A 24,995-nucleotide genomic window follows, 5' to 3' on the forward strand; every position below is an offset into this window, starting at 1 on the left:
TTTTTTTTTTTTTTCATTATTTTCCTAATTTCTTTCCTAATGTCACTCTGGCATTGACAAGACTGTTGTTCATGGAGTTTGAGTTGAAGTTACCAGATTGCCCACAAGAATCAGTGATTTTTATAAACAGCCTTAACAAGGCCAGTTACCTTCGAAAAGCAGAAAAATCCAGAAAGTTCAGTGGGCGCTGTTTGCAGCGGTGGGTGAGCTAGTTTTAGCAGCTTCTTTTCAATCATTCAAGAGCTTTTGAAGGCAAAGACCTCAAACAACCGCATACGCCTTGTTTAAGGCTTAGATGGGTCTGGCTAGTCGGAGCACTGATGTTGCAGAAGAGAACTAGTTTGAATTACTGCTCTGCTCAAGGAGATACCGCAAAAGAGCTGGCGCAAAAAGTGTTTGGGGTATGAAGCCCTACTGCTGCTGCATGCCGCTTTTCCTTTAGCTCTCCTCTTCATTTCAAGATTAGGTTCTCATATAAGATGACTCTGGAGCTAGCACAGAACAGATGGGTCACTCAAGTGCAATTTTCTTTTGGGAGTCCCCTTGTACGTACATCTGTATTAGCTTTGCTGTCAGTCAAGATGCACTTTGGGGAGAATTTGAGAAGCTGATTTATGTCTTTTTTTGGGGTGGTCGAAGTGCATCCCTGATGGTGAATGAACATCGATAAGTGAGTTGACAGGCTTTTACCTTTAGGGAATTACATGTGAATGTTGCTCTAGGTGCCATGTGTCCGGGAGCACCAGTGTAACAAGAGGATCAGCTTCTTAAGGCTCTTACTTTTAATGAAGTGAAAAGGGAAATTGCGTGATCGGTAGGGAAAGATGTAGTAGATTGTATTTTGGAAAGGAAGATCAGTTGCTTGCAAACCTAACTTTTATTTCCCCATTGAAAACCAGGATTGTGTACTGAATACACTGGCAGGAGTCTTAAAAATAGAAAAATTAAAATAGTGGATCACAAGTGGCAGGCCTTTGTAGCTTTAAGAATATGAGAAATTTGGAAATTTTGAATGAGGGGAAGAGGAAACTACATCTGAAATTCTTGTTGTGTTTCTGATACGTTGTCTCATAAGCTTCTTTAGTGTTTTGTCATAGATCCAAAAAGTACTGTGTACACTGTGAGGCAGAAAGACCGATATATGGTAATAACATTAGCAGATCAGTAACGAATGCTATCACAAACTAGAAACACTTGTCAGTGACTAATGTTGGGAAGTGGAGTAGCGGATTTGGTGATGTTGCATAGTGCTGGTAGAAAACAGAATACATGTTTTCTGACTGTTCCTCTCTTTCCTGCAAGTGTTTTTGCTGTTCTGAAGGTCTCTGTAGCCGTATTGCTGTCGCTTGGCTGCAGTGTGGGCACCGCCAGCTGTGCCTGGGTGCCTGGCACCGGCCTGTTTCAGTAGAAAGCCCAAGCTGTTCTCATGCTGATGGGTGCAGCTGCTTTTGCAGGAGCCCATTTCTTAGTTCATCACTGTAATGAGAAAGCCTGGACAAACAGCACAAAGGCTTTTGTGAGAGGGAGGCACCAAACGAGACAGGAGGAGAGTATATGGAAGGGAAAGGAGAGGGTATTTTAAACAATTCACAAGTGAAGAAAAAATTAATTGATTAAAACAGTAAATTAAACCTCTGAAATAGTCCATTAAGGAGTGGGTGACTTATTAAAAAAAAACCCAAAACAAACAACCCAAAACCAAAAAAAAATAATCACTAACCATCCCTTTAATTCGGAAGTCACTGTGTCGTTGTGATGTCCCCCCAGCCTTGAGTTGTCCTTTTTGTTAATGTGTGACTTGGTCAACACAGGCTTTTTGGCCAGCACCCCTAGCTTACAGTAAAACAGCAACACAACTTCCTGTTATCATTAGGTCACACTCACCCGTTATATGTAAGTTAGTTAAATTAATTAACTTCTATCATACTGTCTTGTTCTTGGAGCACTGAACTGGGCAAGTGGCATATTTCCAATTCATGGTGAAGCTATTATAGCTTTTTTCCCATTTTTGAATGTGGGATGTATCCCTTTTATATTAGGGGGGAAAATGCAATCTGAATTAGCAAAACCAAACTTCGGTGTGTTTGGTTTGTCAGACTTCTAAGATTATACAAGAGATGTGGTGAGCTTAAAACAGACAGACACAAAAAACTTTGTTCTTTTCCCTGGGTATAGTTGCTTGATTTGATAAATTGCTTCAGTGTTTGGGAAACATGGAAAAGAAAAAAAACTTTTAATATGTTTAGGTGTTTTTTTGCTTTTTATTTGTTTTTGCTATTTATATTGCCATTAAATAAGCTGATCATGAAAATAATTTTCTAAATGTGATTGCTAGTCATTCTAGCTCATAATTTCCTTTATTTTTTTTAAACAATCAGAAAATAGTAGTAGAAGAATATTTTCTATTGTTTAGTGTTTTTTCTGCCTTATCCTTTTTGTCATTACAGTAGACAAATAATAAATTGACTAAACAGAATTTGTTTTCATACCTAGCTGTCAGCACGCACCAAGCTGAGAACATAAGTAATTACAGGTGTATTTTTGCTCAATAAGGTAGTTCCTGTCAACAATTCTGTTTGCTTCTGTCCTGTTGAAAAAATCTTTTATATAAGTTAGTTATTATTGTAAAAGACATTTTTAGTGTGGGATTCTAAGGACAGCTGTTCTGTCAGATATATGTTCTCAATAGCTAAGCTCTCTTGATCATAAAATGTAGAAGTAAATTAATTGTCATAATTGTGAGACAATACCGCTCTCTCAATACTGAAATAAAACAAAGTGCTAATTACATTATTTTTCTTCTTTCCTCAGGAAGCTACTGACTACCTAGAAATTAAAAAAGGCTTCGAGAAGTCTGGTTGATCAAGGTGGAATTTTTTTCTCTAAGAGCCTTTTCACAATTGCCTTTTGCAAAATCTTCAGAAGCTCCCTATTGTGCCATGTTTTGTGGCTCTCACCGTAAGAGGAATTTGTCTTGATGAAGATTCCTAACATTGGTAATGTGATGAATAAATTTGAGATCCTTGGGGTTGTAGGTGAAGGTAAGTAGTACCTTAATAAAAAATCAATTAGAACTTTATATAGATTTGACTTAGTCCTTTTGATGGTAATAAGTTTTCATTTACAAAATAACGCTTGTATGCAGATCTTAAGAACCATCAGTTTATTCTCTACAGCTCATTCTAGTTCTATGCTCAGATGGAAGGAGGAGTTTGGAAGATAAAAGAAAAAGAAGAGAAATGCATCCATTTTGAGGGTTTGGGGATCTTTTGGTGGTTTTTTGTGTTTTGGTTTTCTGTTTGGTGTGGGGTTTTTTGTTTGGTTGTGTTTTTTTAAGTTTGCTATATTGGTTTCTCTTCAGTGATACTGGGAAAATGCAAGTTGCCAAAATTCTCTGGAATTATATTTAAACATAAATATTTCAGCACTTTAAAATCCATTTACTTCCAGGCAATTTTTATAAAGTTATTTCAGTGCACAGAAATTTAGTACAGTACCTGTATGTGCAAGTTCTGGGTAATAATACTGGGAACAATATTATTTCTCTAGCCAGGAGGTAGCTGAGGACTGTTTATTTTGCTGCTCTCTTTTTCTGCTTTGAGATGGTTTATCTCTTATCTTCTTTGTTTTAGGAGCCTATGGCGTTGTACTTAAATGCAGACACAAGGTAAGTTAATTGCTTTAAGTCAGAGATAAATGTTGGTATTTGGGTGAAACAATGACTTTTGATGAGAACTGAGATGCTTTTCCTTGCTTCAGTTTTAAAATTGCAATGCTGTCAGAGGAAATGGCGACATCTAGTATGAAACCTCAATTTTTTGTTGTTTAATATTTGTCTGAAATCTATGAAGTATTACTAGTGTTTCATTAATCTCAACTAAGAGGTTTTAAAAAAAAAGAGTTGTTTTGGAATGCAGTTTACGCTCAAGTAGCCTCAATTAGAATGTCAAATTAATTGACAAATGCCGCTGTTTAAGCACTTAACCTGTCTGGCAGTAGGATCCATGTGGAATTTCTACAGCTGTTGGATAATCAAACTCCAGTAAGAAAGCACTGACTCCTATGACTTTTGATTTTAATTTGGAAGAGGAAGAAGTAAAAAAGGAAAGAAAAAAAAAATCTGTTTCAGACAAAAATGAAGTCTGGCAACCTGTCTACACTACTTTAACTTCTTTGTTACTTGGATGTATCTGAACTTGCTACTCATCAACAGGGAACTCTGACATGAACTACTCTGCTGTCTTCGTAGTTGCAGTAAATAACTTCTCTGAAGCAAAACATTTCAGAATCACAGAATGATTCATGGGTAGTGATCCAGAATATATAAACATTTTTGTATGTAGTTCATACCTTTTTCTAGAAAAAGATAACACTGTGCAGAGGGCCTGCATTCCTGTGGTAGCTTTTAGCATGTACACAGAGGGACTTTCACACAGAACATAAAGTTATATGTGGAGTGGCTTACACTGTTATACTGATTTAAAGTTAAAAAAGGAAAAAAAAATAGAACTTGGAAAGATTCTGTCTCAAGCTGTAGCCTTGTAGTGCTCGGCTTTGGTTCTATTCAGGGTGGATAGTTTGAGAGCACCTGGGGAGTGACAATACAGTTTATACTAGGCAGCTCTCTTCTTTATGGAAGATGACCTCACCAAGACTCAGAAAGTTTCTAGTATTTCCTGCATTGCTGAATGAAATTTAAGCTCTATATAACTTTAGTCATATCCTCATCCAAAATGGTTCAGTACTTTAAGAGTATAGTGTAATAGCAGGATAATGTTATCTGATTTCCTATAAGAATACCTTTCTTATACCAGATGATGGGAAAGGAAAGACTTTCCTTTTGCAGAGGGAAGGGCTTCTTCCTGTGTAAGGACACTGCAAAGATCTAAATTTTTAGGTAATTGCACCGGTTTTAATGCAGCTTCAAGCTTAATCAAAACAACTGTATTGAAGTGGTATTTATTCAAATTTCTAGCATGTGGCTTTACTAAGACCTAGGGTTTCCAGTATTTGGAAACCTGAAGAAAAGGTGAGGTATGTTGCTGTTTTAAGCTTACTGATTTATGACTCTCACTTAAAGCCACACCCAACCTCTAAGAGCAGATGATTTTAGGGACTATCTGTTTTGCTAAAGAATAACTATCTAAAAGTTAAACTTTGACAAGCATGTACTGCTTTTCTTTTTGTGCAAAGCTAGCAATTAACATCTAAGAATTTGAATGTAGAAGTACTTATATTCATCTTTATAGGTAGTGGTAATATGCCAGGATCAAATTCTCAGCTGTTATAAGTCAGCGTATCTCCAGTGTGTTGGTGAGAAGGTAAATTTTGTGGGAAATGAGGAGCTGGCTCCTAATCACAACAGTTTCCGAACATGTAATCCACTAGGGCTTCTGTAGCTTTGTATGCCAGTGCATTTCATTGGTATGTGTATATGGATTTAAATTGGAGAGAATGGCATAAGGAGCAAATACCTTCTCATTATTATATACGTTTTTTTCTTTGCTAAGGGAACATTATCAGGAAAGCTAAAGTAGCTCCTCTAGGTAGTGTATTTCACTAAACTTTTTGTAATACTGTGAGTTAAGGAGTGGTATTTCTGTCTGGTTTTGATCAGAGATAGACACTAGGAGCATTATCGGTATTCAACATTTTAATGACTGGTCTGAAGTTCAATGTGAAAGGACTGCTGCTAAAAGTTATGGAAAACAGACTGCAGTGGTAAGCCATATGATGTAGTGCAGAGCATTTAGCATTACGTGGCAAGTGATTCAATTCAGGCATAGCATATTTTAAATATTTGTATTTCTTCATATACAATTGACATTCAAAATTAGAAGCTTCCAGCAAAATTTGAATTATATTAGGAGCTTTTTGAGCACTCAGTTTTATCATTTCAAAGTAAAGCTCTGAAGGCTGAGTAACGCATAGACTTTTTCCAGTCTACTACTCTGATATACACAAGAATGGTCATTTTGAGTCAGATGAGTTCAGCTAGCTCGGTATCTTAAAAGTGACTTTGTTAAAGGTAAACAACAGATTAAGAACAGGGCAGGCATGTTGTGATAACTCCCCACAGTATTCATAGTCTCTAATCAGTACAGTGCTACTGGAAAGTCATTAGCACTAGAATATTCTAGCGCATATTATGCCAGCAGTGTTTTTTTTTTTATTACTTTATCCTGTGCCTAAAGCCATCTGTCCTTTAAGTCTTGCCTGTTGTGTACTCTTTAAAGCATTAACTGATATTTTTGTATACTAAGTAAAGAATTATGTCCTTATGCATTTTTTTATATTGCATAAATTTACATATAACTATACTTCCCCTAAAACAACGTAAAAAGTACAGTGCCTAATCCTACCAATTTATGTCTAAGAACCGTATTCTCTCATGGTTACTATTGCTGTGTCATTGCTGCCTCTATTTGGTTATGTCCCCAGATTTTTTGCTGATCTTTTTCTTTGATTTTTTTTTTTTCTTTTTTGTATGGAATTAAAGCAGCATTGCTAACTTTTGCTATCAATCAAATGTGGTTTATCTCTGTGGCAAGATTTTTTGATTTTAGTCATTGCCAAGGGCAAATCTGTGTGCGGCATACCATTTTTCTTCAGTATGGGCAGCTTACCTTTCGAGGATTATTGCTGTTGTTTTTCAGGTTAAAGCCCCAACTCACTGGTGTGGTTTTGTGCCAAAACTTGTGAAATACAGACAGTGAACACGAGACCTGCATTGAGCTTCTGAAGTAAACAGAGTGTGCCAGTAGTAAATGTTTGCAGTAGTCAGAGTTGATACCTGTCTTGAGTATTATGTGAGGAAAAAAGAGCTATTAGGCAAGCTGTATGGCTGAAAATCATATTAACTCTTTAATAACCCTTTTTTTTCAACTTCACCATTAGGCAATGAATAGCCTTTTGAATTCCTTACAGAAATCTTGTTTGAAATATTAGGTATATAGTATTTCTTTCATGGGCTTCCGTACTTTGCCTTCCTGGTGTTCCATGGAGTGCAGCAGTGAGAGGTGAGCTTGATTAGTGCTAATTCACTTCAGTTCTTGCTTTTCTATACAGTGAACATCTATAACTTTTTGCTATGCAGGGTAGATGCTGATGCAGTATTGAAAGAGTCTAAACTTGGATTTTTTTATTGATATGCTGTGACGTTTGTCTGTACCTGAACCTGAGCCTCTTCCATAGACCTCTCAGTTTCTTGTGTGTGTGTATACAGTGAACATCTATAACTTCTTGCTATGCAGGGTAGATGCTGATGCAGTATCAGTGAACATCTATAACTTTTTGCTATGCAGGGTAGATGCTGATGCAGTATTGAAAGAGTCTAAACTTGGATTTTTTTATTGATATGCTGTGACGTTTGTCTGTACCTGAACCTGAGCCTCTTCCATAGACCTCTCAGTTTCTTGTGGCAGGAGGGAAGAGATAATCAGATTAGCATTATATATTAATAATGTTTTAAATGTCATTGCTGTCAATGCAGTCCTGATTTATATTATACCAAGTGGAAGATTCATATATGGTGCTGTTATTACTCCGAACTTCACATAGTTGTGAAGAATGGAGGGTAGAAATTAAGTTGCTGAGATCCCAGGGATTGAGAAGACACTTGACTGTTTGGTCTCTTCTCCCCCAGATGGGCTTTAATTTCTGTATTTCAAGATTGCTGCCTTTTATTTCTTCTCCTTAATGCCTTATTCCCAAGTTTCAGCTTTCTGTAGTGTTTCTTTTTTAAAAAGAATTGTTTCATAAACTATCTCTTAATAAAAACCATTACAGCCACTAATTCTGATCAAGCTATGCAACTCTAAAATTACTAACCTGGTCCAATGGAAAAAAATTAAGTCTCTGTTTGGTGTTGTCCCAGTTTCATTGAAGCCTGAGTCCTGGGATTAACTGAAGGAAGCATTTGTTTTTCACACTTTTAAGGCTATGTGAGATGAAAGGGTAAAGTAAGGTAGTCCCATGTCTCCTTTTAATTGCTTTTGTTGTGTTATGTTGTCTTCTGTCTGTTACTTCTGCTATAGATTTCTAAGGTATTCTGTATTTCAATTATTTTTTCTTTTTTTTAAATATGAACTGTTGCTGTCTTTTTTCAGTCACATGAAATGGATTCTTTGAGAGGACTTGGTCAGATTGTACAAAACATGCTTTAAATTTAGCGGTTTTCATTATTCACATTGGTCAATCTGTCTATAGCCGTATCAATGGTACAGTGCTGCTCTGATGTCTGCAGCTGTGTTGTTTCCCTTTGAGTCTTTTGTGACAATCCAGAATCCTATATGAAAGGTCCCTTGTGTGACATCCATTCCCTTACCACCTCCTTTGTACTTTTTGTGTTATGAATCCTGCTCAGATATGGGCAGTATTCAGTGCTATATGAAAGGTCCCTTGTGTGACACTCCATTCCCTTACCACCTCCTTTTGTACTTTTTGTGTTACGAATCCTGCTCAGATATGGGCAGTATTCAGTCTTAAAAATAAGCATTTCCTACCTCCTTTCTTCGCAAGGGCTAATTTAGAAATGAAGGGCACAGGGGAAAGATGAGAGAGAGCTTTCAGAGGGGTGAAACTAACTTGGTGTGGAAGAGGATAATAATACCTTATTTTTTCTCAGGTATGTTGACTTTAAAGCAGTACAGTGTGAGGGTGTTACTTTCAGTGCCACAAATTGGGATGGTTTAAGTTGACTTGGCCATGGAATCATTGGGTAATGGAATTTTATGCAGCACAAAGCTGGGATGCAGAGATACCTGATGCTGCAGAAGATCTTCAAAACAAGAAAGGGGGAGGGAGCAAAACAGGTAATCACTCATATACTCCAGTAATGCAGGTTACTGAAGGAGGCATAGGAGCCTGGGTTAAAAATAGGAACAGTGGTTCATCTTACCTTGGGAAGGATATGTGAAATGTATTACTGATGGTTTTCCATTTAAATTAAGTCAAAGATAAGTAATTTGCTACAGTCACAGTATTTCAGATCAGTATTTCTTTTAGTCACACAGCTTCTTCCAGTTTGTCACACTAATGGCTTTAGATTAAACAGACATCTGTGGCACTTTTGCTTCTTAAGGAACTGTGTTTCTTTCGGATAGTCTTTTACATAATATGTTGCATGAATTCCTGCTATGTGTACTTGTTTGGCTAAGTGAAAAGTTACTGCTTAGGCCACAAATAACACTTTTCCTTGGAACATTGCCAATAAATAAATATGCTTTTTAGTAGTTGCTGCATATTCCCATCTGCAAACAGATTATATACCGTTACGCTTATATTAATACAGAAATCATATTCAGACCTGCAGCAGTGTGTTCTGTGGCTGCTCCTAATGGCTCTTAATTGCAAGCAGCTTGTAGTCCTATATCTCATTCTAATGCACTTGTAAGCAAAATCTTATTTTCAAGTGTAGATAGGATGAGCACACAAAGAAAGACTATCCATAGAAATTATTCTTTCTTGCAAAAAGTGGAAAATGTTATGCTGAAAATTAAAGTTTAAGAACATTGCTACATTAGAAGAAGCAGCAGAAGAAATTGAAATAGATGAGGATTTTAGACCTGATGTAGGGTCTTGGATCATTAGGAGAGTAGTGGTGTAAGCTAGGGAATTTATAGTTAATGCAAATTAATATATAGGAAAAGGAATAACATATGGCTAATTATAGGACTACATCTGTAGTAATATGAACTTGCTTGAATATTGGATTAAAGTCTAGTCTTGTCATCAAATTGCAAATTACTGTGTAGCATAATTGATGCAAAGAAAATTGTATTTCTAAATTTTAGGCTAATTGTTTTCCTGTGAGGGATTCTTGTGGACTTCTTAAACTGTTGTAGGATATGTGAGCGGCTCTAAGAGCACTAGGTTAATCATTGATCTCTGATCTCCATGTATTTAAACAAAGGTCAGTAAAACAGAGCACAGTTCAGTTTTTGAGAAGGTCATTAATGTAGATTAATGAATATATCACCATAAAAATGGATCTGGATCATCTAGCCGGCTTACAAAATTAATTGTAGAAGACAAGTTGATCTAAAATGTTTCTACACATTCAGGTGTCTTGAACGTACCAATTACATTAACTTATTTTCTTAATGGTTTTTGTGAATTTAAAACCTTTAAGTCAGGAGTCGTGGAAAAGGAACACTTGACAGTGTAGGTGAAACATTGACAACAATAGCGAAAACTTTCCCAGTGTTTCAGTTTTTCTGAAAGCTCTAGGCTTTACTTGGCACATGTTTTCTTTTTTTTTTTTTATCAGTAAGGATTACAGTGTTTTTTTCAATCGTAAATTGTCCTTCTGAATGTCCTTGTTAAAATACTTTAATTTTCCATGATTACTCAGTTCTGTTTAACTCCTAATTGTGGAATGCCCTCCTTAAAAGTCTAGAAAACATTCTATTCGTTTTGAAGAAAGTTCCTGGAGTATCTAACTTCCACTATAGCAGTAGGTACTTCTCATTCAAAGCCTGGATAACAATTAATGGGGGTGAGAAGGAAGGAAAGTATTGTCCATTTTTAACATTATAGCTGTTTAAAATGTGTACAAATGTGTACAATTTCATACAAATAACCTAAAATTGCATTTAACATATGTGGTGTTTGATCTCAGCTAAAAGTTTGAGGGACTAGACAAGCCTGCCATCAGAGTATGGTGATCAAGAAATTTTGGATACAGTGGGAGGCCAGACTTAGCCATAGAGCAGAGGCTGTTTTGTTAAGACTGGATAGCAATTGTTACATGTTCGCACAGACCTGGAAGCATTCTTTATGCTATCTGTCCCATATACATATATGACAATTCTGAAAATCTCCAGGATACATACTTTTGTTTTGCTGTATTTAGCTGCACCTGGACAATAAAATTCAGTGCTTGGTTTTATAAAGAATAGTGCAATTGCATGCCAGCTTCTCCTGTTCTAAAGGATATCTCTTTAAGCTTCTTCAAGTTTAATAGGAAAACCAAAACACCCTCTGGATTTGTAAAGTATTTGCATTTTTATTGTATTATCCCTGAATTATTTTAGCTTAGATTGCTAAATCAGACCAATCTTCATGCAAGACCCTTTTAAATACTAACACTTTACCACATAATTGCTTAATTCTGCACATTATGAAAAAATCACCCACTTTATGGAATTCTATTTTCATTTTTCCAGATGTGTAGCACAGTGAGGATTTGTTTCTGAACAGCACAGGTAACTCTGTTGGAAACCGAGATCAACATCTCTCTCTAGTTTATAGTTGCTTGCGCTTTAAAAACTCTGATAAAGCATCTTCTGTTTCTTCCTCCATGTGAATACTAATTTCTGTAGAGTACTGCAGCATAGAAAGTGTAACAAAATTCAGTGTAAATCTTCCAGAAGGTATTTGCAGGATCTGAAGTGATTGTACCTACCGACACCCATTCTTTCATGATTTCACTCACTCATACCCTCACACCCACACCCTTACAAGTATAAAGGGGGGGGGGGGGGGGTTAGTATAACAAAATTCAGTGTAAATCTTCCAGAAGGTATTTGCAGGATCTGAAGTGATTGTACCTACCGACACCCATTCTTTCATGATTTCACTCACTCATACCCTCACACCCACACCCTTACAAGTATAAAGGGGGGGGGGGGTGTCTCCTCCAACGTGCAGGATGGAGAACAAGTGTAGTTAGCTGTCAAGTCCCTGCTCCATCTCTGGAGATCCTCTTGGTGGAGATGACAAACTAGTTCTTATGTCTTTTGTATGCAGTATCTCCAATGTGCAGAATGGAGAACAAGTGTAGCTGTCAAGTCCCTGCTACATCTCTGGAGATCCTCTTGGTGGTGATGACAAACTAGTTCTTATGTCTTTTGTATATGTTTTGTGTTTAGAAGTTGCTGTGGGATGGTCCTTAGCCTCAGTCTTGCTTACTTCAAATTTTGTGTTCAGAAGTTGTCTGTTGCTGTGGGCTGGTCCTTAGCCTCAGTCTTGCTTACTTCAACTTCCATGAGTCTGTTACCTGGTTTTCCTTGTTTGGAATTCGTGTTTGAAATGTGTGTCTATAGTCTGTTTCCCTGATGGGCTAACAGGAGAAAGGCTGGTATATGTTGTAAGGTTCAACCTTGTTGCTATGCTCTTGCTGTTAGGATAAAGGGTCTGCTCACAGGTCAGCTGTGCTGCAACCTTCTGGGCTTGTTTTTCCTCAATTTTGCTATTGCAGCACCATCCTGGGAACAGTTTTCTCTGTTATCAATAAAAATTATTTTCAAAACGTTTTTATGTGGTTTCTTCTCGGGCTTGTGCGTGCTTGTGCGCATAGTCTGTCAGTGCCTCCCCCAATATGCAATTCATGCTCGCCCTGATCTGCTACATACTTCTGCAGCAGAAACGAGGTGCAGAAATGCACTGCTGAAAAGTTTGTTGTTGCTATGTTTTTCAGCTCTTAGTGTAGAATGTCATTGAACAAGTAAGTATCAGTTGACCATAAAATAGTTTGAGAGAGAAAGCTTAGTATGGGTGCTGCTGTATCACTTAATCTTTCAGTTCACAAACAGTCTTTATGATATTGAGAAGAACTCCTTCCCAAGTATGTGTTATGAAGCATATTTTTGCGTACTGTTCTCATAACAGAAGATTACCACAGAAAATTAATTACAAAGTGGTTTTCTTAGACCTAACATTGGCTGATCAAGGTTACCATCATGATCCATTTTCCCACAATTTGGCTGTAAGAACTTTTTTTTTTCATTGTGAGATTTTCAGGTATAACAGATTACATTTATAAGTGTCATCATGCACAGAGGTGTGGAAAGATAAAATTCCATAGGACCAAAAAAACCTTGGTCGGCTGGTTACACCTACCTCTTCTTTTGACAGTACACATCTTGACCAGGAGGCAAGCTATCTTCTTGAAATCAATTAACATTTCTAACAGGGATGGAGTAATGCCATGTTTATGCACAGAAATATGTTACAGGCAGTGCCATCTGCAGAGTAAAGCTGACTAGCTCCTTCTTCCACAGGATCAAAATTAAATTTCCTGTGACTGTGTGAAAAATTCATCCAAGTAGTGCAAGTAGTGAGAACCTGGTGTCCTGTCGTCTTCTCTGTCCTCCCTCCCCCCCCCCCCCCCATCCTGCTTCCCCATCAGACCATCAGCTAGTAAAGAGTGGTGTTAAGAAATGCATACAAGACTGTGTCTGGTGGAGTTGCAGCCTGAGTTCTTAACCTGCTCTAATTTTGTCAGTCTTTCGTGCTTCCACTGCGATAAATGTTGCTGTAGTGCTAAGGAATCAAAACTATTTGGGGAGCAAAAGAAAATCAGTAGGAGCTTCGCTAGTGACCTCTAGGAAGGCTTAAGAGAGACCAAATAACATCAATCCCATCGATTCTAGCAGGTTAAAAAAATAATTTAAAAAAAAAAGAGGGTTAGTATTTCTAGTTAAAAATTTTGGGATGTAATGCCCCCTTCATCCAGGTTCCCCAGATCACATAAAGTAGAGACTGCAAACCAGATCTTTTCAGATGACATCAGTATCAGAGAAGCTAATCAAGGGAGATCAGCCTGTCTACAGTATTTCTTACTTTCTGTTAACTATGGTTCTCAATTAAATCGATAGTTTTAAATTTATATTACTGAAGATTAGATTCTGTTGCTTGACAGGCATCCTCTCAGTTTTACATATGTACATGTACAGAGTCATGCACAAGTGTATACACAGACACACACATACTTGTTTAGTTAATGGGTTACTGCAAGTGGTCTTTTCTCGTCAGTTTTCAAGACTGATATTAGCCTATTCTTTCTGCTGCCTCTTAGATTTTTATATGTACTAGCTGGTCCCTTTTATCTTTATGAATATGAGGAGAACTAAACACTTGTGCCTAGTATGAAATAAAAATTTCAATGATTCTCTTGTTTTATCAAAGTACTCAGCAGGAGCATACAAGTCTTTAATCAAAATCTGATCAAAATACTTGCAAACAAAGTCTTGTGATTATATTTTCTCAGCTTTTGCTCATCTCTTTGTCTGAAGATCATATTTCAGGAACTTTCTGAAAAATTGTCCTCATTGCTAAAGCATCTTATGCTTTTTCCCTAAGCATGTTAGCTTGAAGGAAGGCAATCTTTTACCACTTCTAATCTATTAAAAAAAAAAGGGGGGGGGAGGGAAAGGAAGGGTCTGTTTAATTTTGACAGCTCTGTTTCTACAGTAAACAAAAAGTCCCAGAATTTTTCAATGGGAGAACCATTTTCTGAAAAGATCTGGCTAAGAATCAAATTATGAGAGCATAGCTTATTCTTGCAAAGAATAAATCTGTGGAAAGATGAAAGAAAAAAAAGAATAATTAGGTCCAGGGAACTTTTGTCTGTGTATTTGTTGTTTTGTGTAGGTTTTTTACTTCTTGATTTTTAGGTTAGGGTATGCTAACAATTGACATTTTGCAAGGCCACTGTTTCTTTTTTGAAGAGGTGGTGGAAGTTGACTACTTACACTGTACTACCTGAGTGAACCCATGTGAGGAGATTAAATTTTTTTATTTTCTTTTTTTTTCAATGGGGATTTTACTTGGATTTAGAGGAGTTAATTATTCACTTGTTAATGTTCTTTTATATTACTTGTCACGCCAAGAGTTTTGGTGGTGTAATCTTTATGTAATGTCATTTAAAAAAAAAATAATAATTTTCACATCCAGAATTCCGTTCCAATTGAAACCAAGTCAGATTTAGTACATTTGAACACAAACGCTAGTCAACAAACTGTTGTTAGTGTTATTGTTTACGCTCCGTACCAGCAGAAGGCTTGCTACTATATTGGTTTACAAAGGACAGAAGGCAACCTTCTTCTGAGGAAGCTTTGTTTTTCATATCTTCATCTAGTTTAGATCAAGTACTGCAAGAAATCTCTAAGCTTACTTGTGCAGTTTTAGCTTTGGGATTTTTGTGGTAATTCTAAGTGTTTTGTATCCCCCTGATCAATTCTGAACTAACAGTACTGTTGGTAAATATTAAAGAGAAATTTTACTAAGTGAAGTACTTGAAACCAAACAATCCTAGAGCTTTCACAAATCCTAAATTCTTTCACAAAGAATCCTAAAGCTTTACCAATTGTTACTTTTTCTGCCTGTTCCACTTAAATTAATCCTTATAGTGCCTTGAAACTGAGAGTTCAATAGAAAACATATTTTTCTAAATGTATATTTTTCTTATGACAAATTCTCCTGTAATTCTTTGTGTATTTACCCAAGAATCTTATCTGAAACGTTCTCCTGGAAGCTTAATGTAAGGAAAGTAGCTATTTCCAATGGGGCCTTCTTTGTAGGTTATTTTAAGGTGTATCGCTCACAGGTAGTACCTTCAATCATACCAGGAAAAGGAAATGCGAAGCTTGTAGCATAGATATTTATAACTTTGTGAATATACTCACCAGAGAACGTGTACTTTTTTTGCCTCATGTGCGGGTTAAAGAAGAAGGATGAGCTTCAGAAATTCTGATCTTGCTGCTGGCTATGCCAGATTGCGTTGTGGGATGTGAGAATTGACGCTGCACAGTTACGTTGGCAATGGAGATGTTCTTACTTCAGTAGCACAGTTGGGAATACTTTATTTGTATTTCTAGCTTGTGTATTGTAAACACAATCCAATGGACAGTGATGAAACAGTGTAGCAGTGGAGCTCAAAGAATACTGATATAGAGAATATGTATTTCTGTCTGAAGCTACTAGTGTTGATCACTATTTCTGAAATGTACTGTAAAACCATGCGCATGCATGTAAGTTTGTGCATGTGTGAAAAAATAAAACGTACAGACAGAAGGGTTGCAAAGTCAAGTAACTTGGGTGGAATTAATCTCATCCACTATTGCAGTGCATAGGTTTTACATAACCAATCTCTCTAGTTTATATAAATTCAGAGAGTCCAACATCCAAAAAAGCAATTTGTACCATCTGGAAATGGTTAAAATGGGTAACCTTCTGGCTGAGTCTTCTCTCCCTCCCCTGCTTTTACTAACTGTGGGGAAAGCCTTGACAACGCTCATTGGATATATAACTCTTAGCTGGCTAAAGCTAAATGAGATGGACTCTGCCTTAGGAGGTAGAGTTTTCCGTAGATTTATTGAGTCTTTTTTAACACAGAATATACTTGTTCTTAGTTTAAATTTAAGCTTTGGAGATTGCTGTTTCTATTTTAGACCTGTAAAAGGGTTTCAGTTTCTTTTGCATGCCCCACTAGTTCTAATAAAAGAAATCTACCTTTTTCCCTCAAATACTGCCTTGCTTATGTGCACTGTGATAAACTTCTTTGCACGTAATTTTCTAGACTTCTCAAATACAAAATTCATCATATAACACCATATGGATACCCACGCAGTTTTCACACAGCTGTCAGCTTCTAGTATTTGAGATGGTGTAGCTAGTAACCTGTTGCCTTCATCCCCCGTGCATACCAGAATGCTGTGGAATGAGACTCATCTGTGGTTTTAGTGGGTTTGCAGCTATTTCTGAATTCTCACTGTTCCTCTGCTTTCAGTAAAATGGAGTTACAGTAAAATTTTAGGGGTTCACAAATTCATTTGCTTATTTGTTATACTGGTTTTAATACTAACCTCTGAGTCCAAGTGCCTTATCCCACTTGTCTCTTCCAATATGGTTATCAGCCTGCATTTGTCTTCCTTCTTTTTCTAGTCTCTTTAGCCTAGGTACTCCCTGGCCATCAGCTCTTCATTCTGCACTTTTTTTATCCCCTCTTCTGACACACTGTTTCCAGTGTTTGGGACAATGAACTTGGTAACATGAAGACACTGTTTTCCATTCCCTTTTTCCAGGAAGTATTTGTTTGGCAAGTTTGGGCAAACTTTCACAGTGAACCTAAATTGTGCGTAATACCTTTTTTGGGTTTTTTTCCAGGCTCAAAATGCATGTGAGTGTGCAAGATATAAAGTGGGATGTGTTAGGTAGCCTTATTGGTAGGGACAATTTTTGGTAGAATAGCTTTTTTAAATCTTCCTTGAACTTGTGTGATGCTTAGACTTTTTCTCCTTTTTGAGATAGAAGAGAAAATATACTGATCGAGTCATGAGTCTTTGGATGCTGCAGAAACTGCCTGAAATAAGTCCACAAGCTCACTTTCTCAATTTAGCTCCAAAACTGAAATTTCATCTGTAGAAGTGCTATTTTCATGAAGACTTAGCTGCTGTTTCTTCATCATCTATAAGTAGTAACAGAAGTCTTCCTTGGTTGCAGATTCCTTTATTTTCTCATGTATGCTCTGCTTCTCAGGTTAACTAAATTATCATGTAACTTGTGTCGAGGCAGCCCTCCTGTTCCTTTAATCTCTGCAACAGTGATCAGTAAAACCTGTGTGTGTTTCAGGCATGAATCTTGCCTGCTGTCTTTTTTTAAACTGTTTGGATTGAATTTTAATCCTTAATGCTATGCTATAAACAAGAGAAAAATCTCTGAAAGGAATGCAGTTTTAAATGTTTGGCAGAGCAAAATGGCAGCTTTCTTAAGAGACAAGAATTCCTCTCTTATTGTCCAAAGAATGCAATGTCTGGATAATCCTAGAGAAGAAAAGTCTTTCTTTTTCTGCAAACCTGAATGTGGAAACTTTGAGAAGGAAAACTCATATCAATATAGAGTCTGATAGAGTCTGGAAAAAGCTTTTTTTTTTTTTTTTTTTTTTTTTTTTAGAGAAGAAAAGTCTTTCTTTTTCTGCAAACCTGAATGTGGAAACTTTGAGAAGGAAAACTCATATCAATATAGAGTCTGATAGAGTCTGGAAAAAGTTTTTTTTTTTTTTTTTTTTTTTTTTTTAAATAGCTAAATTGAAAGGGAAGTAGGAAGAAGCATTGATTTAGGATTCTATAGACCATCTTGCAGGCTGGTAGGGCAAGAGTCAGAAGAGAGGTGAACGGATCAATAAAACATCACTAAAAATGATCCTGCTCTGTTATAATGTTAAAACAATTCATTTGTCTCCATAATACTGTTGTCTAATGGAAAAAGTAGCCAAAGAACTGAGGCTAGGAAATGCAGGTGGCATTTCCTGTTCAAATTTATCATCCCTTCCCTAGAGAATAGCACAGCAATATTATCATTAAAGATCTTGAATAAGTGAAAGGGACGTTTGTGAAGCTTAGTGTTACTTGAGGAAAAAGGAGATACTATATGATGGAGGCGATATGGAATGGCAGATTCTTATGGTTAATCTAGACACCTGTGAAATGGTCCACAGCCAAACTGATCAACAACCTGAGACCACAGGTGTTGGTTACATTCAGTAACACGTTTTACCTACTAAATTGCATGGACAAGATAGTGTTACCCTATTTTGTGTGCCCAAAATGGGGGAAAAGAATCCCATTTTACAGTTTAAAACTTTTTTTTTTTTAACTGGAAACACTGAACATAAGACTTTATCTTTGGGATTCTGGACAAGAAGAACATTGTAGCTTGGGCATTCTCCCAGATGTGGAAAACTTATCATTACTAATAAACACTCTGTTTTAAATTGTGTTAAAACCAAAAATAAACTCAACCGTGGCTCGCTCTTCTGCTCTAGAACTGATCTGGAATGGCTGTTTGGTACCTGAATAGATAATTACCACCTCTGGTGGTTTCAGGCCTGCTCCAGAATACAGAGGAGTTGTTGCTGCCATTTCTGCATCAGTTGGAAAGTTACTTCGTGTAAGTCTGCAGCATAGAAATGACAGTTGCTCCTGCTATTTTTGATATATATATAATTTTTTACGGTCAGCACAATTTCTCTTTCTAAGATAATGGTAAACTGAGCAAACTAAACTTGGGAAATCCTATTCTAGCTTGCGCTCTAAAATGAAAATTTACTTAGTATTTAAAAATTGTTAAAATAGAATTAATACTGGAGATTTATGATGGATAGATACAAGCACTTCAGGAAAGATGGGCTCAAAAGACAAAGAGGGATGAGGCTTCCCTTTATATGAAGGAGTGTCTCAGATACACAGAGGCCTTTTCTGGGATGGATGACAGCGTAGTTGGGAGCCTGTGGTTCAGAATTAGAGGTGGGGCCAGAAACTGTGGCATTGTATTGGGACTTTTTTGTAGACCACCTGATCACAGTGAAGAAGCGAGCAAAAGTCTTCTTTAAACAGCTGATGAAGTTTCTGAATCACAGACCCTGGTTTTCAAGGGGGAATTTTAACTTCTCTGGCATCTCCTGGAAGGGCAACATGGTGGAATGTAAGTGGTACCAAAGATTTATGGAGGATGTCAGGGAAAATTTCTTGATACAGGTCCTGGAAGGAACAGCCAGAATATTATAATAATTGGCTACAATGGCTGTGAAATAGTGGAGCATAATATCATAACTAGATTGAGGGGAATAAAGTAACAGAGTACAGACTTTGAACAGGGAATTTTCAAGAAACGAGTAAGTGGGAGGCAGCTCTGAAAAGCAAGGGGAAGCTGACAGTCCATTAACAACAGCATCCTCCAAGCACAAGAACGGTCTATCTCAGTGCTTAGGGAAAGCAAATAGACTTCTCAGGAGTCAAACTTGGCTAAGCAGGAAGTTCATGATGGAGCTGCAGTGCAAAAAGCCTGTATGCAGGAGGCGGAAGCACAGATAAACTACAAAGGAGAGATTTTAGAAACATTACTTGAGTGGATCTGGGTGGCATCAGGAAAGCCAGAGCTAAGCTGGAGTTGAGATTTGTAAGGGCAGCAAGAAGGGCTTCTGCTGCTACTTTGGTAGTGAAGGCCTGAAAAAAGACAGTGTGGGCCCATTGCTGAGTAGGGCAGGCAATCTAGTGGCAGCAGAGCCAGATAGACACGGAGCACCTCAGACTCTTCTTTGCCTTTGTCTTCAGCAAAATCTCGCAGGTCTCTATGCTTAGTGAAAGGGTTGAGGAAGACGAATTACCAGCAGTGGGTCAGGATTGAGTTGGGAATTAGTCAAGACAACTAAGCCCATACAGTTTAATAGGGCAAGGCAGGTGCTAGCCAAAGGTACTGAGTCCTTGCAGCAGGACAGCTCTTGATTGTCTTTGGTAGGTTTTGGAGACTGGGGAAGGTACTTGATAAAAAGAGAAGGGACCGATATTTTTTTAAAATTAAAAGAAACAAACAAAAAACCCTCCACTCAAGCTGGTATTACCCATGATGGGAATATCCAAATGTGATTTCCATGCATTTCCCATACATGGGAATATGTGCTTTGATTTTATTTTTCTTTTCATGTGCTGGTACACCTGGAAAGATGACATGATTAAGATACAAATTGAGGTATGTATGTGTGCAGCTGTGCTCTCCCACTATAGTCAATGGAAATCTAGTCAAGGAATACAGGAAAGTTCTATTCATGCTGCTATGGGGGATGAAAGCTGTTGGCCTAAGCATAAGCTCCTACTGCTATTGGCAATACCTGGGATGCTATGCCTTACCTCTGGCGTCTCCTCTAGGAAGTATACATCTTTATAAACCCTCTGTCATTTCTGCCAATACTATGTGAGTGCTGTAGAGATCTAGGGAATCTTAAACGCTACTAGATGCCTGTGTTTAGGCTACTGAATCGTGTCTTGATTGAGTGGTCAACTTAGAGCTCTTCAGCTCTGCTTGTTACAGTAGAAGCTTGAACACCCAACTCGCATGCAGAATTTAGATGTCTTAATCTGAAAATGACTTCCACTTGAAGAGTTTTGGCCTCAGGGACCTGCTTGGCAAGTCTGCCTTTGATTCATAGTAGGTCTTGTTTTGCAGATGAAAAAAAATGCCTGTCAGATTGTTGGTAAGAAAAAACTCAAAATTTGAAATATCAAAGTACCAGATAAAAAATAGATTGTATTAGTTGCAGAAATAAAGATTTCAAAATTAAAGCTTGAAGTTTAGCCAGTCATGCTGGGACTATGTTGCTGCTTAAAGATGGAATAATAACACTGAAGAGTTTGACATTGATGCATGTTTAAAAAAAAAACCCAAGCAAACAAAAAACCAAACCCAAACGAAGTAAAGCAATGAAGTATTTGCCAATAAATTTTATCTACTCTTGAGTCACAAGGTGCCCAGGGAAGAAGCATTATATTAGTAATAATAAAGAATAAAGAAATACAATGTAATTATAAACATCCTGCTGACCTCTGCTTTTATGGAGTCAGTGTTATCTTCAAAGAAGCCATAAGGGTAGTACAGGTTGACTTCCTGCTTTTTCACTTTGTTATCACTTGTATACTGAGTGCCAAGATTATGCTATAAGAAGTAATTAAATAATACTAGTATCTGCCCAGTACAGTAGTATACTATTTATAAATAGCTGTATTGTTGTTCTCAAATTTTTCACAATTTCCAGACTTACCAGGCAAAAATATCAAATTGAATTGGAAAAGGATCGGGGTACAAAACTGAAATGGCTGTTACTACTTTTCAAAATGAGAAAAAACTTTGGGTTCTGTTTTACATCTAGGGTTGGGATTTAATAATACTGTCAAATTGTAAAATTATATAGGTTAGTGCTAGACTAAGATGAAATGAAGGCTATATAATAAAAGGAAAATATGATATAATAATACTAGGTTACCATGAAAAGCCAGAATAGCTGTATTTACAGTATTTAAAAGCTGCTTTTTATTCCAAATCTTTTACATTACACTACTGTACAAATTCTTTGGGAATACTTACTTACCTCTTGGTGTGGAAAAAATTGTGAGTAAATATGAAAAACGCATTTGGAACAATGAAAGTTTCAATGCTAACCACTATCATCAGCCTAGTAGCTAGTAGCAAATACTGTATTTTAGGGTTGTAGGACTGTTTACATTCTGATGTTATAACCTTGGGTTAAAGAAACTGCTTATTCCCAATGTTTATGAAAAGCCAGCATTCAGCATAATGTAAAAGAGGATGCAGGGGGAATTTTCCCAGAGCTAACTTCAGTCTAGAGAAATGAGCACCCCTAGGCTTCCCTAGGAGTCTAGGGAAGTCGCTTCTTCCATTTGGGCAGAGGTGACTGAGAGCACCTTAACTTTAGTTGTGCTCTGAGTCACTCTGTGCACCTCTGCCAATCTCAAATGAAAGTGGGAGGGACTGTCCTGCAAGGCAAAGATTAGCCTTTGTAACTTCCGTGGAAGGTAGAGGAGTGGGTGGAAACCCATAAATTGGTATACTTCAAGCTTTTGAAGAATCTTAAATGCATACGTTGTAATGCAAAATTCAGGTGTGCCTCCTAATAACTGCTCAAAGCAGAGTCAGCTACAGCAAGTTGCTCCAAATCTTGTCCTGGTGGGTTTTTAATATCTTCAGGGCTATTCAAGGACATTCAAGATTGGTTGAGAGGTGCCTTCCAGCCCCAACCATCCTGTGAGCCTGTAAACTTACTGCAGTCTGGAGAGCCTCTACCACCAGTGGAGGGGGAAGCCCTTGGTCAAGAAGTTGAAGCCATCATCTTGCACATCTCTTTTGTCTTCAGAGAGTATTCTAAGACACTGCAGTGGATTTTAAAAGTAATGTCGCAAAATTGCCAGCACCTAAAGTTAGAAGTCTTGAGAAGACAGGAAGCCGTGTTCTGCTCTGTTAACATTGTCCAAATGTAGCAATGTTTTAAGGCAGAATGCAAATGGAGTCAGGACAGTGTCTGGGTGATATCTTAAGGACCTGATTTACATGCATGTAACGATGCTGTTACTTCTCAGAGCTTGCATTGCAAGGTATCTTGGCCTAGGTTTAAAGACTTTTGTAATGACAAATGTTACATTTATGATACATTGGTCCATACTGATGAAGGTGGTAATGTTTTATGTTCTTGTTTTGAGAGTAACTCAGAAAAATGAATTTTCTGTTTTTTTTCAAGTTTCATTTTAAGTGGCTCATTAAAAATAAGCTTGTCATGGTTTCATGAGCTTCTGTTGCCTCTGGGAATTGCTTAATGTTCTGTGATTTTTGCTGGAATCAAGATTATTGAAAAATCTATCCTAAACACTTAAATGTTGAATAATATAACCATGCATATGCAAGTCAAAGTGTACTACTTTGTTCAGAAGAGGCATTAGCTGTGGGATATGTTTGGCAGAATTTTGTTAATTTTTTCCATGTGTCTTTGTTGTGCCAAACTAAATTGTGTGAATGTAATTACAAATTGGTAAGGATTGGATCACGGTTTCTTTCCTGCTTGTACGTTATTTTTATAAAATGTAAATATCTATGCGTAGAGAATGCGATTGCTTTTTCTTTTTCTAGCAGAAGTTGGGCATGCTTTTATCTTTAAGCATTATGGCCTCACGCTTGTACAGATGGAAAACATAAGCAAATCAAAGAACAGGCAATACCACATATTAATATGCAATTTGATAGATTAGCATATACCGCTGAGTGATGTACTAGATATTGCTGGAGCAGCACCACCTGAGTAAAGGCAGCAACATTCTACTTCTTCATGGTTAGGTGTTGACTATCGCTATCTCTACTCATGTTTGTTGGTTTATATAAACACTTATTCTTTCAATTACTTAAAAAAATCCATGCTTGAGGAACATACAGATTAGACCAGTGCATATGGAGGGTGGGTTTCAGTAGCAGACAAGCTATGCGAGTCTTCTCTAAGAGTTAGTAGCACGTGTTATTTTGCTGAACTAACTTCTTCAATGTGAGGTAGATATAGTTGGGTCACTTAAATCATAACATAATGCTTCCATGTTTTTCTGATACATAAGTGATGATTGAAGGATATTTATTTTTAAACATGCAAATCATACACGCATACATATATATATTTTATGGTTGTTTGCAAACTCTGATTTTTATTCATCAGTTGACGTTCATTTAGAGGCCTTAAAACATACTTATTCGCTATGTGCAGTAGTCTTTCCAGGTGCTTTTATTTTAATTGGGATCAGGTGTTTTACAGTTCCTGTTTTATGACAATTTGAAGTGAAAAATGGAGTAAATGTTTGTGTTACTCAACACTTGGTTACGTACATGTCTTCAGGTATTCCAGAAAGGCTTCACTTTTTTTATTGCTGTTCTCCAGTCCAGCCTTCATATGCTATTAATAGTGGGATATTTTAATTTTTTTTTAAACTGTGATGTTTGGAAAAGGTGTGTAAGCTAGATACAGCTTGTCAAGTAACCTAGGTAGCGTAATGCCCATCTGGTCACACTCCCTTACTCTGTGACCTTAAAGCTTCTTCCCCATCATGTTGCTAAAATTCAGGTGGTGCATCTTTGTATGAACAGACCTGCACTAGTCATGTCATGTTGGCTATATTTCAGCCATGTGCTCTAAATGCTTTCAGGCTCACACAACAAGAGAAATGTCTTCATTAAGAGAAAAATGTGATCTATCATGATCAGGTTTGATGAGAATAGAGAATACTAGAGGAATGAAAGGCAGGTCGGTGTTATCACGTGTGACTGTATAATAAGCACAGATTAACACTTTCAAATGCAATTAGTGATTATGGTTTTGGATTGGCTTCCCTTAAGAAGACAAGTTTGGTTTTTTTTAAAGGGGCACAGTGAATTTACTTTCCTAAAATCATATTATTTGTGGCTATATTTTAATTGGGATCAGGTGTTTTACAGTTCCTGTTTTATGACAATTTGAAGTGAAAAATGGAGTAAATGTTTGTGTTACTCAACACTTGGTTACGTACATGTCTTCAGGTATTCCAGAAAGGCTTCACTTTTTTTATTGCTGTTCTCCAGTCCAGCCTTCATATGCTATTAATAGTGGGATATTTTAATTTTTTTTTAAACTGTGATGTTTGGAAAAGGTGTGTAAGCTAGATACAGCTTGTCAAGTAACCTAGGTAGCGTAATGCCCATCTGGTCACACTCCCTTACTCTGTGACCTTAAAGCTTCTTCCCCATCATGTTGCTAAAATTCAGGTGGTGCATCTTTGTATGAACAGACCTGCACTAGTCATGTCATGTTGGCTATATTTCAGCCATGTGCTCTAAATGCTTTCAGGCTCACACAACAAGAGAAATGTCTTCATTAAGAGAAAAATGTGATCTATCATGATCAGGTTTGATGAGAA

The 24,995-nt window shown here is 37.1% G+C and overlaps 1 protein-coding gene across 3 annotated transcripts in view; it reads left to right on the forward strand.

Annotated features, from left to right (window-relative positions):
* Positions 1-24,995, forward strand: part of CDKL5 (cyclin-dependent kinase-like 5) — a 125,572-nt gene that overhangs the window by 44,711 nt on the left and 55,866 nt on the right. For all 3 annotated transcript variants that reach the window (XM_014960299.1, XM_014960302.1, XM_014960301.1), the window contains exons 2-3: positions 2,812-3,041; positions 3,633-3,667. In XM_014960299.1, coding sequence (XP_014815785.1) covers positions 2,978-3,041; positions 3,633-3,667 — 99 coding nt within the window. In that variant the 5' untranslated portion in view covers positions 2,812-2,977. The remainder of the gene's footprint in view (positions 1-2,811; positions 3,042-3,632; positions 3,668-24,995) is intronic.

The sequence above is a fragment of the Calidris pugnax genome, unplaced genomic scaffold (assembly GCF_001431845.1).
Source record: "Calidris pugnax isolate Ruff unplaced genomic scaffold, ASM143184v1 scaffold188, whole genome shotgun sequence".
Lineage (NCBI taxonomy): Eukaryota > Metazoa > Chordata > Aves > Charadriiformes > Scolopacidae > Calidris > Calidris pugnax.